General features: G+C 37.7%; 2 protein-coding genes across 4 annotated transcripts; one reads left to right on the top strand and one right to left on the bottom strand.

Annotated features, from left to right (window-relative positions):
• Positions 1-1,035: 1,035 nt before the first annotated feature.
• On the top strand, positions 1,036-14,218 carry bnip2 (BCL2 interacting protein 2). 3 transcript variants are annotated; one of them, XM_088006260.1, is made up of 12 exons: positions 1,036-1,091; positions 1,588-2,008; positions 5,354-5,452; positions 5,576-5,640; positions 5,901-6,077; positions 9,490-9,672; positions 9,786-9,888; positions 9,965-10,096; positions 10,231-10,317; positions 10,403-10,501; positions 11,900-11,935; positions 13,628-14,218. In XM_088006260.1, exons 1-12 carry the CDS (start codon positions 1,055-1,057, stop codon positions 13,683-13,685), a joined length of 1,497 nt encoding a protein of 498 aa, XP_087862386.1. In that variant the 5' UTR covers positions 1,036-1,054; the 3' UTR covers positions 13,686-14,218. The 3 variants fall into 3 exon arrangements, with proteins under 3 accessions (XP_087862386.1, XP_087862388.1, XP_087862387.1); XM_088006261.1 differs by having other exon boundaries at positions 1,038-1,091; positions 5,357-5,452; XM_088006262.1 differs by lacking the exon at positions 11,900-11,935.
• A 689-nt stretch (positions 14,219-14,907) lies between these two features.
• On the bottom strand, positions 14,908-16,654 carry gcnt3 (glucosaminyl (N-acetyl) transferase 3, mucin type). Its single transcript, XM_014990341.2, has one exon. It carries the CDS (start codon positions 16,484-16,486, stop codon positions 15,191-15,193), a length of 1,296 nt encoding a protein of 431 aa, XP_014845827.1. The 5' UTR covers positions 16,487-16,654; the 3' UTR covers positions 14,908-15,190.
• Positions 16,655-17,044: the final 390 nt, after the last annotated feature.

The following is a 17,044-nucleotide window of genomic DNA, read 5'->3' as shown; positions in this document are numbered from 1 at the left end:
CAAAGTCGGTCCTCGAGGGCGGGCATCCTGCATGTTTTAGTTCTCTCCCTGATTTAACACACCTGGATCAAATGATGGCTCGTTAGAAGGCCTAAGAAGAACATTGACATGCTGAAAAGGTTGTGCCACCAGGGAGAGAACTAAAACATGCAGGATGCCGGCCCTCAAGGACCGACTTTGGACACCCCGGTATAGAAACAACATAATTAATATACACAGCTATAGTCAATAAATTATAATGTCACTGAAAATTGAATTTATTTCAATAACTCAGTTCACCGAGTGAAACACTACATATATTATTACACACAGACTGATTTTTCCATGCCTTTGCTGTTTATTATAATGGTTTTCCACTGACAGCTAATGAAAACACATTTAGATTATTACATTAAACTAGTAAAAACAGAAAATACAGAAATATGGGCTTAATGAAATGTATGTTTAATACCTGCTTATTATTTTCAAAAGATATTTTTGATCTAACAAACAAGCCCCATGATATTTTAATTTATTCAATATGACTCAATATGTTTTCCAAACTGTATAGCTGTATTGTATTATTATTATTTTGTTAATCTTTAGCTTGTGTACTGTAATTTGCCATGACATTTGATCTTTGTAAACACCAGCAATCCATTATTTTATAAAATAAAATAATGGATGGGTTATCCTTTTCATAATATGACAGCAGTGTGTTCTTAGGCAGGGGCTTCTTCTGACCTGCTGTACAATGAACTGCTACTACTGGAGATCCCACCTGTCCAGAATCATCCGTAATCACTTTGAAAAAAATGTGTATATAAATTACATTAAGTTTCCCTTTCAGATTGGAGTATTTTAATATTGTAATTGAATCAATGAGATTAAATCCAGGAGAGGCTAGTCTAACATATAAATAAAGATGTACCTCTTTGAGTAAAAATAAAGCAAGAAATTGTATTTGTGGAAAGTGAAAGCAGACCCCCCCCCCCGTCCCCCAGCCCCCCTCGTCCCCTCCCTCCAGTCACCTATTTAATAAATGCCCACGCGCTTAATATTCATTTAACCGTCCATGGTTGCAACCGTACGTCGAGGAGCCTGGAGCTTTGGCAAGTTCAACCTACCGCTATTTACTAATTTTCCTGAACAAATGAATAGCTGTGTACAGTAAGCGGCTGAACATATATTCCGCTTAGAGTAGACGTTTGGTCCAAAACTTAACTGTTATTAGCCTCAGCTACCGGCTAAGTTAGCTCTACGTAGCCGAGAAAGCTAACGTGACTAACGTTTGTTAACGTCCGCAATAGAGGGGAGAGCATTGTGACTTGGAGGAAGGAAACTTGATAAGCAGGATCACTGCGTACTGCTGCTTGTGCAAAGCTAGCACACTTTCAGACCACTAGCTTCTTACTGTGACGCGTTCAGAAAAGGTGATCAAATCTAAGTACACGGTGTGATATTTCACACTTAGCTTATTAGGTATGTTGATTTACAAACATCTTGGCAACGCGTCGCTTGGCTAGTTTGCGGTTTCCTAGAGCTAGTCCGTTAGCAACAAACTTCTGAAAAAGTTGCTAATCCACTTTGGCTTTTTGACTATCATAGGAAATATAAGAAGATTGGAGTATTTTTCTGAACAAACCCCCTCTGAATCGCGTCAGCACCAAGGGAACCTAGTAAAAGGACTCATGGCATCGGACGTGAAAGAAAGTGAAGTGTTGAAGGGTGCAAGTAATACAAGTTTGAACAATAGCGACTCAGATTGTGTCACACCCAGCAGGACTGATGGGGATTTGGGAAACAGACAGACAACTAGTCTCTCGTCTTCCGGAGAGTCGAGAATGGAGAGTGACCAGGATTTACAGGGTAGCTCAGCCTCAGCGTTGGAAAATCGCGAAAAATCTCGTCGAGAAAATGTGACCAAAACAAGGACAACGCCAGGAAAAGTGCAAAAACAGTCTGGAGGAGGAAGCTCTGCCCCGGTTAGCCTTCCCAAGCCGCATTCACCGCCAGAAGTATCAGGAAGGTGTGTATTGATTAAACTGTTAACATGTGTGTAATTTCACATCCCACCAGAATTTAAATCAAAATAACTGGTATGCATCTTTTTAAACATTTTCGGAAGTTTGTTTCTTTTTTCTTTTTTTTAAGCTAGAAATTCTTCAGTGCCAGTTAACCTTGTCAGGTGTCTTGAAAGAAAACATTTCTGTCAGGGCGCAGATCCCCTTTTAACCATACCCATTTTTCATTAGTCTGCATGTTTGTTCCTACATGAACTTCCCCTTATTCTCGCTGTTGAAAATGTAACAAAAATAGAGAGATTATTTCGAAATTAAGAAAGCATAAACTCGTTTAGGAAGGTCTAAAGAATTCTCAGCATGATTTAAATTCCCAAAGACATAAGTTCAGCTCATGCAATTTATAACGAGCTGGATTCAAATTGCTACTCAAAAATTGAATGGCATTAAAGAAACAAATTGATTTCTCAAATTACAGTTTACAGCAAAATATTTATAGTGGAATTCCTTGTACTTGTCTGTTCATCAGGTTTATTTCTCAGAAGGAGCAGAAAGTAACTTCTAGTTTAAAATCATGCATACTTAAAAACTTGCTTACTCAATATAGACGATGCTCACAGCTAAAAGTCAATGGATGAGAAGCATTGAAGCTCCAATTGGTGATCTAGGTTTCCAAATGATGTGTCATTGCAGTTTTACTTAGTAATTCCAAATGCCGCTTCTTTTATAAGACCTCCTAGTACTGTGAAAGTGTATGAAATCACCCCAAAATAATTTCGAGTCCCGTCCATCTACACAAGCATTTTCACTGAACTTTTACTCGGACAGCTACAGTTAAATCACAAGAATACCATACTAACTGAAATGATTCCAAACGAAAAGATCTATCTAAATTGAATTCTTTGATATGTTGTGGTTCAAATTCTGCCTCAAGAAGCTTGTTGATTTCAGATCAATCGATGGCAAATGTAATCAGATTTAGATATGTTTATGCTGATGTTTATTAGAGTGGTAACTATTGGGTTCCTGTGACCAGACTGGTTTTAGCAGCATTTTTATAGCATATTATCTTTAAACATGTGATGAAAATAAATTTCACAATGACTTTATTTTTGGGAAAACTACCTGTTTTTTCAAATGAAGCAAAGATTTAAAGAGGCAGTATTATGTAAAAATGACTTTTTTGAGTTTTACATCATGTTTTAATTATCATTCCCTCATCAAACACATACCCGGAGGGTTGCTTTTTTTTCTTTTTTTTTGTCAATCTTGTTTGAGGAATTCTTTAATCTCCTGCGGCAACCATTCATAACAAATCACAGTTGGCGTTTTGAAGAATCTAAGCAGCATAAAATAATTCAGTAAGACTTTGACCAGTTCATATACTTTACATGCATTTTGTCCTAAGGAGGTCATGATGCTGAAAAAAGCTCTTTAAATTCTTGCAACAGAATAAAGGTTTCCTAAATATTAAAGTGTGTTTTAAATAACTTCTTTAAAGTGCTTCTTCTTTGTTTCCTTCCTCATCATTCCTTCTAGTTTTTGGTTTCTGCTGGTACCATATGCAAACTCCCATTATACATCTGTCAAAAATTCATACCAAGTGTATGAATTTTAAGATGAACCTACCAGAAAAGTATGGGATTTTACATGTGTGAGAACACCAAAACCTGTAAGAATGGTTTAGGTCATTTCTATTCTACAATTTTCATTGTTTACAATATTTACAATTCACCACAGCTTTGTACACTGATCACCTGAGGAAGTAGGTTTTGTTTTTCTTCCTGCTTGTGCATATCAAGACAAGCGGTAAGAACTTGTAAGAAATCAGTGCACATTAAAAAAAAAAAAAAAAAAAAGTCAGATGTTCTGTGTGGGGAAAATAGGTATTGGATTTCTAATGAAATCACAAAACGGCACATTAGTGTGTTTGACATCTCGCACAGACATCTTCACAGTTTAACTTCACCTTTACATTTCCATATAAATAGACATTGTGTGGTGACTTATGTGGCTTTATGTAAGCTCAGTGTTGTGATTCAAGTTTTTTTTTTTTACTTATTTTTTTGCAGTTTAGCTTCCTTATTTTGCTAAAGTAGCTTACGATTAGTCTTTCCACTTTGCAGTTTTCCTTTGAAGGAAGCAATTTACCCATTTCAGCTGTTGGGTTGTGTAGATATTATTGCCATTTCTAATCAGATGCCTAAATGGGTTTATTCTGACATTAAATACCAAATCTGTGGAATTTCTGTACAAGCACAAATACATTGTTGTAGCCTATTAAAGGGGGCTCTGTATAAATTCCACATTTATCATTAGTTAGGCATATGGCTTATAAACTGAGCTCTTAGCAGAAGCTGGTAAGCTTTCAAATGGCAAAATACCTGATTAGGAGACCAGTTACAAGCTGAAGCTTTTGACTTGATGCTTAAACATGGGACTAAGAGTATTGTAGGATAATTGGCCTCACAGTGTCACATATGAGTATTATGGTGCTTTCTCTTGAATGTTTAGTGTTGTGGTTACTCCATGTATTACTTTAGGAGGCTTCTGAATATTAAATGTTATGATTAACCTACCTATGCTCAGCAATAATTACTTGCATTTAAAATTTAATCTGTTTTATGCTCATTATGCATAGTAGGGAATCAGTTTAACAGTGTTTCTCAACCCTGGTCCTCACCAGTTAGGCATTCCCCCTTGCTACTCCAATGTTTTAGATGTGCCTCTATTCCAGAACAGCTGATTCAAATGATTGATGGTCATGCAATCATTTGAATCAGCTGTTCTGGAATAGAGGCACATCTAAAACATGGAGAGCAAGGGGGGTGGTGAGGACCAGGGTTGAGAAACACTGGTTTAGCACATCAGTTTGGTTTAAAAGGAAGCTATACAACGTAGACTTTCAAACTTGCTAATTTTCTTTGAGACTATCAACAGATCAGGCTTTCAGTGAGCCTGAAGGAAGGTTTAATTTACCTTAGATTTCAGTAAAGGCTAAATTGGTCCCAGTTTACTTGATGAAATTATTTTATCCTCAGTGCACCAGTGTCTTTAAAAACAGGCTCCTAGTGTCTGACTTGGTAACCCCAAAACAAATAGCACTGTGGTATTTTGGCAAATGAGTTCAACTTTAAGGCTTCCTGACTAATCCCATTAAGACTGTATGCATTACCTTTAAAAAAAAAAAAAAAAAAAAAACCCAATTATGTCTTTACATTTTACAGATAATCTGTGGTGGCTAGCTCTTGAACTCTGCCCATTTTATTCTACAAAAGTCCTGTTTATTAGCAATTAGGTTCAGTTTACTATGAAATGTTGAATTCTTGTTTGTGTCCCCCCTCCTCCACAAGCAGCTTGGAGCGGCAAGAGTCAGTCGCCACTACAGAAGCTCGTCTGAGAATGGAAGGAGTTGAGCTGAAGGAAGAGTGGCAAGATGAAGACTTCCCAAGGTACTGAGATGCCCAGATGCAGTATAAAATGTTTTATGCATAGTCCCTTTTGCCCACATTATGGGCAAAAATTTGAAAATCAGAAAGTACTAAAGTTAAGATTATTAACTTATTTTTCATCAGGCCCCTCCCAGAGGAAGAGGAGCTTGATGAGTTTTTTTCTGGAACCTCTGAAGAGAGAGACCCTGGTAATCATAACGCAGTAATGCACTTCATATTGCTGTACAAATAACAAAAAATCTGAACTTTTTAAAATGTTGTTTCAGATCTTAATTTTTAAGTTAAATCTTTGAGGACTCCTGAGTCTTAGTTGGACTTTTTTCTGTTTTTTTATTTTTTTTATTTTTTTCAAAATATAATTTTAGTCATTGCATTCAAAATTAATTATTTAGTCTATTTTTAAAATGGCTGCACATATAATAGAACTACTAACGGTTATCTGTCCCAGGTTATGGAGAGGACCAAAGCAAGAAGGCCAAGAAAAAACTGTCCGCTCCAGACATGAGTTTGACTCTGGACCGCAGCGAAGGTTCTCTTCTCTCTGATGAGCTGGAGGAAATTACAGATCTGGACCTGGATGACATGGAGACGCCTTCAGACAACAGCAATGAGTTTGAATGGGAAGGTAAAAAGCACTGTGTTGGTCTTATTGTTTCTTGTAACACTGATTGTTTTACTTTGCCTTACTAACAGAATGGCAAAGTAACCCCAGTAAACATGGTGATGGAAAAAGTGATGAACTCTTGGGAACATGCATGTAGGGCTGGGTGGTAAATAGATTTTATCGATTGAGTTTTCAGTTTTTTGAAGATTTCAGTTTTTCCCCCTCCTTGATTTCCATAGTTCAGAGTGTTGTCAGCCTAGCCAGGGCCTACCAGCTTGGTTGTCAAGTGTGTTTCACAGATTCTATTTACCGTATTTTCCGCACTATAAGGCGCACGGGATTATAAGGCGCACCTTCACTGAATGGCCTATTGTAGGACTTTTTTCATATATTAGGCGCACCGCATTATAAGGCGCATAGAATAGACGCGTCATACTCTATTATTACACATCCACATTTATAAAGAACTGGTCCCCGAGTACTTTATATAGTAGGCTGGCCCAGTTGTTTCACTCACGGTGTTGGTGTTGCGATATTATGCCCAACTGCTTTCTGGGTAACACAGACCAACCGACATGCTGCAGAGAGTCTCTGTCTCTCTTCCCCTGCCCCTCCCCCCCTGGCTTTAAATGTATTATCAAACTTTATTAACAAACCAACGTTCTGACAACTATCCCAGCATGCACCGCGCATTTCTTCTTCTACGGGGGAAAAAGAACCGTAGTGGACCAACTACGTAAGCAGCTTACTGCATGTCTGTGTAAACATGAGGTCTTTCATTTCGATCTGAGTTAATTAGCGTAGCATTTCTGCCGGATTTTCACAAAATATCAGCCACGACAATGGACAGGGGAACCAACAAGTTCATGTCATCTTTTTTGGACGACATCAAGGTGTTTGAGCCACGGGATGCCTCTAACATTGTGCGTGTCACATTTAAAAGCTACCGACAGATGAGGAAAACAGCAGATCCTCACACCCTCAGCATATAGCTGTGGACAAGATCACTGATGCCTATTGTTCTTGCAAGGCTGGGTAAGTCGGCATTCATGGTTTTGATGGTCCACAATGTACATTAGCATGTGTTTAGTACTGTAGCTTGTGTTTGTGAGACGGTCACGCACGTGGTAGCTGCGCTGTGACGTAAAATGGGCATTAGCCAATGAAATGCGGCCCCTGTGGTAAGGTCCGTTGCTAGACCTGTTGTGGCTCAATATTGGTCCATATATAAGGCGCACCGGATTATAAGGCGCACTGTCGGCTTTTGAGGAAATTGAAGGTTTTTAGGTGCGCCTTATAGTACGGAAAATACGGTATTTGAACTTTGAATTCAGGTCAACTCGCTGAAAGAATAATGGAAATAAAAACCAGCGTTTGTAAATACTTTTGTAATGTTTTTTTTTTTTAAGAAAAATCAAGAAAATCTACTAAAATTGAATTTAGTATGAAAAATATCAGATTTTATATTCAAGCTTCACCACCAGCACCTACATGCATGTGAGATCTTCTGAGAAGCTAGACTTCAGTTTTGAAATGGGAAGCTGCCTGGTCTCGTTTTGCTAAACTTCATCTATAAACATTGTCCTTCAGACTTTTTAGGGTTTTTTTTGGTAGCTTACCTCCTCAACTCTGTTTAAAATGCTGTTTGTTGTTCTTGTTCCCACATTGCTGCATTCCTCTTTCTCACTTGGAAGAGTTGTTTCCTATGTCTGCCTGGAAACAGGCTGCAGCCCAACAGCAGGTTTTTCTCTTCCTGTGGTAAGAGTTCTTGGACAGACTTCATTTATGTTTTACAAACCACAAGTAAATCAAATCCTTTATCCCAATCATCTCTTCACTTGTTTGAATGTACTTTCTCCCACATGTTATATTTCTTGCTTTTATTTTGATTATTTTTGCCTCGTTTTTTTATTTTAAATGTTCATTTTCAAAGGTACTAAGTTTATCACTTCAGAAATGGTTTATTTTCAATATATTCACCATCTTATGTTTTCTCTTTTTAAGGGCATGCATTTAAATAAATCCTGTAGATCAGGGGTGTCAAACTCCAGTCCTCGAGGGCCGCTGTCCTGCAGTTTTTAGATGCGTCACAAAACACTGGAATGAAACTGCTTAATTACCTCCTCCTTGTGTCGACAAGTTCTCCAGAGCCTTGCTGATGACCTAATTATTCTATTCAGGTGTGGTGCAGCAGAGGCACATCTAAAAGTTGCAGGACACCGGCCCTTGAGGACTGGATTTCGACACCCCTGCTGTAGATGATACAATGAGAATAGCTTGTCTCTTAGTGGAAAATATGGACCAGATAAGGAGAAAACAAATCAATATTGAAATTTTAAATTTGTTGTATATTGTAGATGGGCTTACTGTATAAACATTCCCATATAAGTGTTTCAGTTGAATTTATTTGTGTAGTTTGACTTTGCGATCATCCAAATACTTGTCTCAAATGTTGAAACGCTGTGTGGCAATAGATGTACAAAATACACACAGAAGTTCCTAGGGTGTTTCTGGGAAGAACAATTCGGTGCAATCAGGTGTTTACATACATTTATATTGGAATAATTTTTTTTCCACACTGTCTGAAATTAAATCAGACAGAACAGGTTTGTCACAATAACTTTTGTTGGACAATAAATTGTGCCACAAGTTATTGCAATAAACAGTGATGTTTTGAGCTACAAGTAATGTTTACAGCATAAAAATGTAAGCACACTGTCTCAAACATTAATAAACTTTAATTTTTAAAGAACATTTAAACCTGGAACTTGGTTAGGAACATTTTTTAGTTTTGGTTGCTTTAGCAGAATATTCCTGTTACTGACCTCTCAGTAGTTTGTAGTAATTTTGGCTAATTCCTCCTAACAGAATGGCTGAAACTGAGTCAGGTTTGCAGGCAGCTGTGCTAACAGACTCCATGTCCTGCCCACAAATTTTCCATGAAACTAAGATTACATCTTTATGAAGTGATATTGGTACCCTCCAAATATCACTTTATAACTATTTTGATAGTGGTGAAAGAAAATATGTAGTTTGCTTTTCTACAGAGTATGTAAATATCTTACTTTTAGCGTTTGTCAATTTTAGTTGTCATGTGATGTTTTGTATGCATTATGAAAAAAATACTTTTTTTTTTTTTTTGTTTTGTTTTTTTTTCCCTTCATCTTCCTAATAAAAGGCCTGGAAAGAGATGATGAACTGCAGCTATGATTGTTGGATTTTAATCTGAGAGCAAAGCATGTTAAGATACAGATGATCAACTGGATGTAATTGGAGCATGAGGAAAATGATCTAAAGATTTGAATGTATACTTGATGAAAAATGCTCTGATTTTAATCACACAAATATCAAATGGCTTAATTTATTTGTTTGCTAAAATATATATTTAGCTACTTTTTTTTTTTTTTTTTTTTTTTTTTTTTTTTTCTTTCAGATGATCTTCCTAAACCAAAAACCACAGAAATACTACAGAAAACTGTCGATTCAGTCCAGGAATATTCAGCCACAGAGGAGCGGGAAGAAGGACGACGATGGAGGATTTTCCGTTTTGGAGATCAAGATCACAGAGTGGACATGAAGGCCATTGAACCTTACAAGAAAGTCATCAGCCATGGGGGTCAGTGTAATCTTACTGCCATTCACAAAGAACAATGACTTGAGTTTGATGGTTTTAGTATTCCACATTTTCTCACTTTAAAAAAACATTTATACATGTTATGTTGTCTGCAGGTTATTACGGAGATGGTTTGAATGCCATCATTGTGTTTGCCGTTTGCTTCATGCCTGAGAGCGGTCAACCAAACTACAGATACATCATGGATAATTTATTCAAGTAAGAGTCTGTGAATTAATTGGGATCTTACAGCCGGTATTAGAAACGATTACTTAACATGTGATTTCTTCTCCAGGTATGTCATTGGCACACTGGAGCTGCTGGTTGCTGAGAATTACATGATTGTATATTTGAATGGGGCAACATCTCGGAAAAAGATGCCAGCTGTTGGCTGGCTCAGAAAGTGCTACCAGCAGATCGATCGCAGGTAATTCAGCACAACTCTAAAAAAAGACGCTGTTGTCATAAGTAAAATAGAGATGTCACCATTTTCGTTTAGTCCACTTAGGAGACCATGGTTAATTTGAGCTTTCTTAACCTCTGACTGGTCTCGTTGTATAGGCTACGGAAAAATCTAAAATCGCTGATAATTGTCCACCCCTCCTGGTTCATTCGTACCCTGCTGGCACTCACAAAACCCTTCATAAGGTATGTTGTGGGTATAAATATTAGAAAAATTGAAATGATTGATGCGAAAATATTTGTATTGTGCCTTTTCTGTTTCCTTCTGCAGCTCCAAGTTTTCTCAGAAAGTCAAGTATGTGTACAGCTTGAAAGACCTTGCTGAGCTTGTCCCTATGGAGTACGTGGCCATACCAGAATGTATCAAACAGTGAGTATAAAACACACGAACGCTGTTCGGTTTAGTTTTTCCAGTTCAATTTATAACTTTATGAAGGTTGAATTCTCACTTTGTTTTCAGTAGAAACAAAATACAGGAGAGGGTATGAGCTGCTAAATCTTCAACAGTTGCTTGAAGATGGATGGGGATACCCTCTGCACAAATAATGGTTGTCCTGACAACAGATTGTCCCACCTGAGCTGAGTCTTTACAGCTCCTCTAGTGCTACCATGAGCCTCTTGGCTGCTTCTCTCAATATTGCTCTCCTTCTCCACAACTTTCTCCCTGACTTGTCTGATGTGTTCGTTGGTCTTCATGATGCTGCTTGATAAACACTATAAAATAATCCAGCTGTATTTGTACTGAGATCAAAGTAGATAAGACTGGTTCTGTTTCTGGTAAGTCCACTTGTGAAGGCAAGAAGGATTTTATTTGGCATAATACACATGCAGAGCCAACCTTCGACTTTATTTGTAAAAGAAAATCATGGATTGTTTCCGTTCACTTAAAAATTACAACTTTGTGTTGCTCTATCACATAAAACTCAACGAAGTTTGTAATCATTGAATGGGAAAAAAGTGGAAGAAGGCAGCTGTATATGCACTGCCAATACAAAGTGTTGAATTGCATTTTGTTTGCTCGCTACTCAACCAGACACATCAGCATCTTAGTCGCTCAAAGGCGATCTCCTACTGCTTCCAAAGTGTTGAATTTCAGTTTCTTTTTGCTACACCGTTACATTCCTCTTTGTAGTCATCACTCACTTTTACACTCTCCTCAGACTTGTAGAGTAAGACTACTTCATTTTTTAAATATGTTGTAAGATGTTAAAAAAAGATGGAACCAAGCTATGATTAAAAGCACTTTTAGCCTGCACCGTCGGTACACAGTTGCCAGTTATCAGTGTATTTTTTTTTTTTTTTTTTTTTTTTTTTTTTACGTCAACAGTTAGCTGGTTCCGCTTCAGTTTACAATACGGTACTTCGAAGGATTTTTGTCGGATGCCGATCATTGAAAAATCATGATCTGCATTAATGTAGACATTAGCTTCAAATTAGAGCAAGCATTTAGTTCACAGAATTTTTTAGCACTGGGATGAAATCTAGGCTCTAACAGCTTAGATCTATCATTCCCCAGACCTAAAGCTTTTTAGGTCTGGGGAAAAAAAATAATAAAAAATATACAATTTGTGTCTATACAATAGGAAAGATATTTGTGAAATATTGTGAATAGATGAAACGCACGTAGTCTTCATGTTAGTCTCCACTCTTTTTAAAAGATACTGCTCAAAAACTGAGAATCTCTAAACATTCTGCATGTTTTGTTCTCTTGTTGGTGTTCGTTGTCTACATTTTCTCTGCTTAAACCAGTTTTCCTGCCCCTCTTAAGGTTTGATGCTGAAAAAAATAGGAAAAGCAATAAAAGGTATTTGCTCTTTGACCAAGGGTCAGTTTCTGCATCCTTTTGTATTTCGTGAAACTAACAATAAATTGATCAGATAGCTTGCAGAAACGCACCAAGACACCTATTCTCTTAAAGGAAAGACGATCTCCTCTGCAAATCTCAGCTGATGTGATTTAAATTCCAAATAAACAGACTGAATGTCTGCTCATTAAAATAGGTGGCTTGGTGAATGTTTAACCAGCTAAATTCTTGTCTGAGCCAGCAATGCAAAGTTAGCAGCATAATTTTATTCTATATAGTTTTTTTTAATTGTTTACAAATATTGTCAGTCTTTACATTTTGCAAAAGGCTTTTTGTATTTCAGAATATACATTTTCTTACCCAGTTTAGAAAGTAATGTAGCAACTTTAAACAGTTTATATTAAAATAACTGTACACAGATTTTCTTGATGTCACACTTACTGGCACTTATTTCTTTTTAAAACAAAGCCCAAAAAGCAAACAGGTTTAGAGTTGCTGCAGTTTATATTTGGTTAGTTGTTTTTTTTTTTTTTGTCCAAGTTAGTGCCACAAGGAACTAGTTTGTCCCCGTCATTGTGGTGTGTGTGGTTGCACTGTTGCACATTAACCGTGTCCTCACATGGTTGTCAGTAAGTGGCCCTCACTGAACGCCCAGCTTGTTCACGCTCACAGCTTTCTGCATGACTCACTCCCTGCACTCCTGCTCCCCACTGATGTTTTGGTAAATGGATCGTTTGTCAGCTTTCCTCTTGCACTCGGAAATGTACTGCTCTTTCCTGATAAGTGATTAATGTTCAGCTGCTGCTGTGATTAGTATAACTGATTGAAAAGTATAACGTTATTTAACTGTGAAGGACAGAAAAGTTTTCAGTTTATAACCCGTTAAAACAAAAGTTCTTGTGAGGAGTTGCACATTACGAACTTCTTGACATTAAGACTAACGGGCTCCTAGAAATATTAAGGACTTATGCACATTTCTCCAATTCCTTCATTTTTTGTTGGGTTGAAAATGGCCACCTCTATCAAGAAACTTGCAGCTTTGTTCTGCTTTTATTTGGAGTGAAATTGTGATGAGTCCAAATCTGAACCAGTAGGTCAGACCTCAACTGAAATTGGCCTGATTGATACATAACAGCTAAAATCCATTTGAGACGCATAAAATGCATTAATTTGATTTACCGCACTTTCCAATAAGCTGGAAGATGGATGTCCAGTAAATGCATAGATTGGTTCTTAAGACACTTGTGTGTTCTCTAAGGAAATCAAAACATTGCCATGTACACTTGGTATTTATTGACTTTCTAGGGGAACTAAAATTTGTCTATTTTTAATGAAAGGTATGTAAAAAGAGGTATGATTTGAACATTTTCTAAATGTGAATCTTTAGGTCAAGCCAAAAAAAAAAATCAGTTGACCAGCAACTGCCTAAAATGTGTTTTTGAAAGTCTAAACTGGCTTGATCCACAATCTTGTAAAAAGCTGCATATGGACAAATGATTGAATTTTAAAACGGAGATGGGGGGACATGTTAGACAGGATTTTTATTTTTCTTACATTTATCCCAGTCTGAACACATTTCAGGGTGCGATTCCCAAAAAGTTATATTTTTAGAGGTCATTGTTGTAAGCTGATCCTGACTGATTGCATCGATACCTCCCCAGACTCACAGCTGACTTCTGAATGTTTCTGCAGAGTTGACCAGGAAATATCTGGGAAGGTGGAGATGGCTGCTGCTGCTGTTCCTGAGTGACCATTTCACAGCGCCACATGAGGAGTCTCAATCTCTCCGACTCCTGTCCTCATGTTTAGGTTCTGCTCAGTTACAGGAGATTTTTTTTTTCTGCACCTAGAGTGCATTTTTTAATCTATGCTGTTACATTTTCAGACATTTTTGCTGTATTTTTTTCTTATCAAACAACCTAACCCTTATAACTTTGCCCAATATTTGCTGTTCGAAATATTGTAATTTGCCTTTTAGTCCCCCATGTTAAGACACACCTGTTTTAGTTAAATCCTCACTATTTGACACTTTATTACAAGTGGTTGCTGCATGTTCTGCTTTGTTACATTGAAATATATATTTATATTCAGGGTGTTAAAGGAGAGAAATTTAATATATTTTTATGAACTGATTTTTAAACTGCAATTTATAGGTGTCAAACTCACAGAGTGGCATTTTATGTAAAGTGTTGGCAGCACCTTTTTTTTTTTTCCACTGTTCATTGCTGATGTTCTGTTAAAATTTCACCTGGGGAAAATAAAGCTTTATTTTGTTGGCCCTCACTGGGATGTGCCTTCTGGTTGTTGGAAAGAGCCTGAAACAAATTAGATTAAATATCCATGTATACAGGGTTTGTGGAAAATTGAGAAGTACATTTATCTAAAGATGTTACATTTTATTCAGTTATGTCTTACATATGTACACTTGTTTTTAATGCTTATTCTGTCGACCAGTTTCTTTTTGAAGTGGTCAAGAAGCAACCAGAGACCGTGTTAATCGTACATCTACTTTTAGCTCATAAAGTTTATAATGGGGTTTTTCCTAAAAACAAATTTTAACTTGCCAACATTGCTGTCCAAGCCCCAATTATGATTAATATATAAAGTAAGACGACAATGGCGAGGTTACCATCTTGTGCCCAGGTCGCATGCTAGAATGACCAAATGTCAGGTTATTAAATCAGCTGTACAAACTGTATTAAAGGTGACTTTGTAGTTCATGTAGGACTTCAATCTAACTATTGGAAGGAAAAAAATGTTAACTGTATTCATGCATAGTTGTGGAATTCCAAAAATGTTTACCACTTTGGAGATTCTTATTACCACAAATTAAATCCACAAAATGTGCAGATTTTATTGAAATTCAAGATTTGGAACATTGCATAAGAAACTGAATACCATTCTGACACAATAAGTAAAGTTAAATATGTACACCTGTGCATATTTGCTTCCTGCTCATAGCAGGAAGCAATTGCATTTTATTTGCCTACAAGAAAGACAAATTTGCACATCAAACACATTACAGATAACATTACATCTGCAATAAAATGTGTTTAACAGCCAGTAATAAAAATAAAAAATTTTTATTTTTGACATTTCACTGATGATACTGACCTTGTATGTTTACTCGGGGTCATCACCCTGTGAGAATCTTAAACCAGCTAATACCAATCAGATGTTCTATTGCAATAAGGTACGAAGCTTCTCAAACTTCACCTGCTCCATTTGAAAAGAAAACTATATACATTTTAGATTCTACAAGAGGTTTGGATATTGCAGAGAACCCAGGGGGTCATGACCCAAAGCTTTGAAACGCAGAACTGACTCCAAGCACCTGATGGAAATGTCATCGACTTCTGGGTCAAACTTATTTGCAAAGAGGTGCTGCTGTCTCAGGAGCCACAGGAGGTCGCCGGCGCCGTACACACACACGGCTCTCCTGTAGGTCCCCATACATGGATAGTACGGAGCTCCTTTTTTCACGTCTCCTGTTAAATAAGACCACTTGACAGCTCGGGCGAGAGCCATCATGTCCGATGTGTCATATTTGCCGTTTGGGGGCGTTGATCCAGGAACCGAGGACATCCTCTGCAGGGTGGCCCACATGTGTTCGTCTGGACTGTATGTGTCTTTTTCCCATTCCATGAATTTCTGAACCTCTCCGTTCTGCATCACGTATTTCACAAAGGCCCTAGAGACCACAAAGTAGGCGTTTCCTGAGAACATTGGGCTACTGATGGGCGGCGGGCTTTTTCTCACGTCCGTTCTGATGACGCCGTTGGCGACATTGTGGTGGTACTGCCAGCGACCTTTCTTGGAGACACTGGTGACTTCAGTTTCCATGCTGTTCCTCCCATTGAGGACTTTCAGAGCCATCACCATCTCCCTATTGGTTTTGATGGGAAAATCTGTCCCACAGGTATTCAAAAGGTATTTCCACCGAACTTCAGAGTGCAGCAGATCTTTCATGCAGTTCAGATCTGCCTGCACTCTGGACCATGAAGCATACACAACACTTTCTAATTTACTGGCTACAAAAACATTGGGAAAGCAGGAAACTATTTCCTTCACAGCCCTGTGAAAAGACAGGGAAGACTTCTGGTCAATATGGACGCAGTAGATGTTCTGCGGAGCATAAATAGATCGTAGGAGTCGTTCAAACATCTCTATCTTCTCGTGGATCACCATGGAGTATGCAATGGGAAAATTTAGCTCCTCCTCACTTAAAGGCACTGTAACGAAGCCTCTGTTCTCAATGTAAGCTGCACAATCCTTTGTTGCATTAATGTAGAAATCCTCAGAAAGAGTTGTTTTCTTACTCCTGGATGCTAGAAGCTCTTCTACTTCAGCCTTGGTGCCCTCTACATCTCCAGTGATGATAGCTAAACAGCCAGGCAGGTCAGCGGAAAACTGCTCCGGGATATGAAATTGAGAGGGCGAACTTCTATCAATGGCGGTTTCCCAAAAAACAAAGGAAAGGAACAAACAAGCCAGGCTGAGAAAGGTGGTCCACAAAAAAGTCCACCTTTTCTGGAGCTTTGTGTAAGTCATCTCTTTGCTCAGAGGCGACAGGGCAGGTGATCTCTCATCAATGCAGTTTACAGTTTGAAGGAGATTCTGTGGTACTTTATCATCCCTTTGTGGAGGTGTGTCCGATAAGATGTGAAAGGGCGGATTGACTAACGCTGCATCCTTGTCGATGATTAAATATTATCACATTGCTTACGTGAATGTAGAATTCCTAAGGAAGTTAATGTGTATTTTGTGTAGTTGTCTAAGGAGTGTCGGAACACTTATAGCTAAATTATACAAATTTATTCTGGAACATTCAGTTTCCCAGATACTCCTTTTTTTAATGTTAATTATAAAAAGAAACAATACATTTAATCAAATATGAAGGTAGTTTTTCAGTCACTGCTCACATGTCTTACTAACAGTGTGTATTATATAGATACAGGCACTTTGTAGGATCTCACAACTAAAACACAAAGAAAAAGAATACAATCGCTACAGTTCTGGCCAGATTTCTACATGCAATCTTCAAACACAAAATGTTTTATTCATTTTAATGTTGCATTTAAATAATTGCTTTTCCAGAGTGGCCAGAGT

Source organism: Poecilia mexicana, unplaced genomic scaffold (genome assembly GCF_051168715.1).
Source record: "Poecilia mexicana isolate PSO_F unplaced genomic scaffold, ASM5116871v1 scaffold_6, whole genome shotgun sequence".
Lineage (NCBI taxonomy): Eukaryota > Metazoa > Chordata > Actinopteri > Cyprinodontiformes > Poeciliidae > Poecilia > Poecilia mexicana.
This window is presented reverse-complemented; position numbering and strand designations above follow the sequence as displayed.

What these genes read in the sequence shown, in the direction of transcription:
- bnip2 (XM_088006260.1), top strand. Translation starts at nt 1,055, where the DNA reads ATGGTTGCAACCGTACGTCGAGGAGCCTGGAGCTTTG. An exon ending in CTCACAAAACCCTTCATAAG is followed by an intron (nt 10,318 to 10,402) that starts GTATGTTGTGGG and finishes TTCCTTCTGCAG; the next exon opens with CTCCAAGTTTTCTCAGAAAG. An exon ending in AATAGGAAAAGCAATAAAAG is followed by an intron (nt 11,936 to 13,627) that starts GTATTTGCTCTT and finishes ATGTTTCTGCAG; the next exon opens with AGTTGACCAGGAAATATCTG.
- gcnt3 (XM_014990341.2), bottom strand. Translation starts at nt 16,486, where the DNA reads ATGACTTACACAAAGCTCCAGAAAAGGTGGACTTTTTTGTGGACCACC.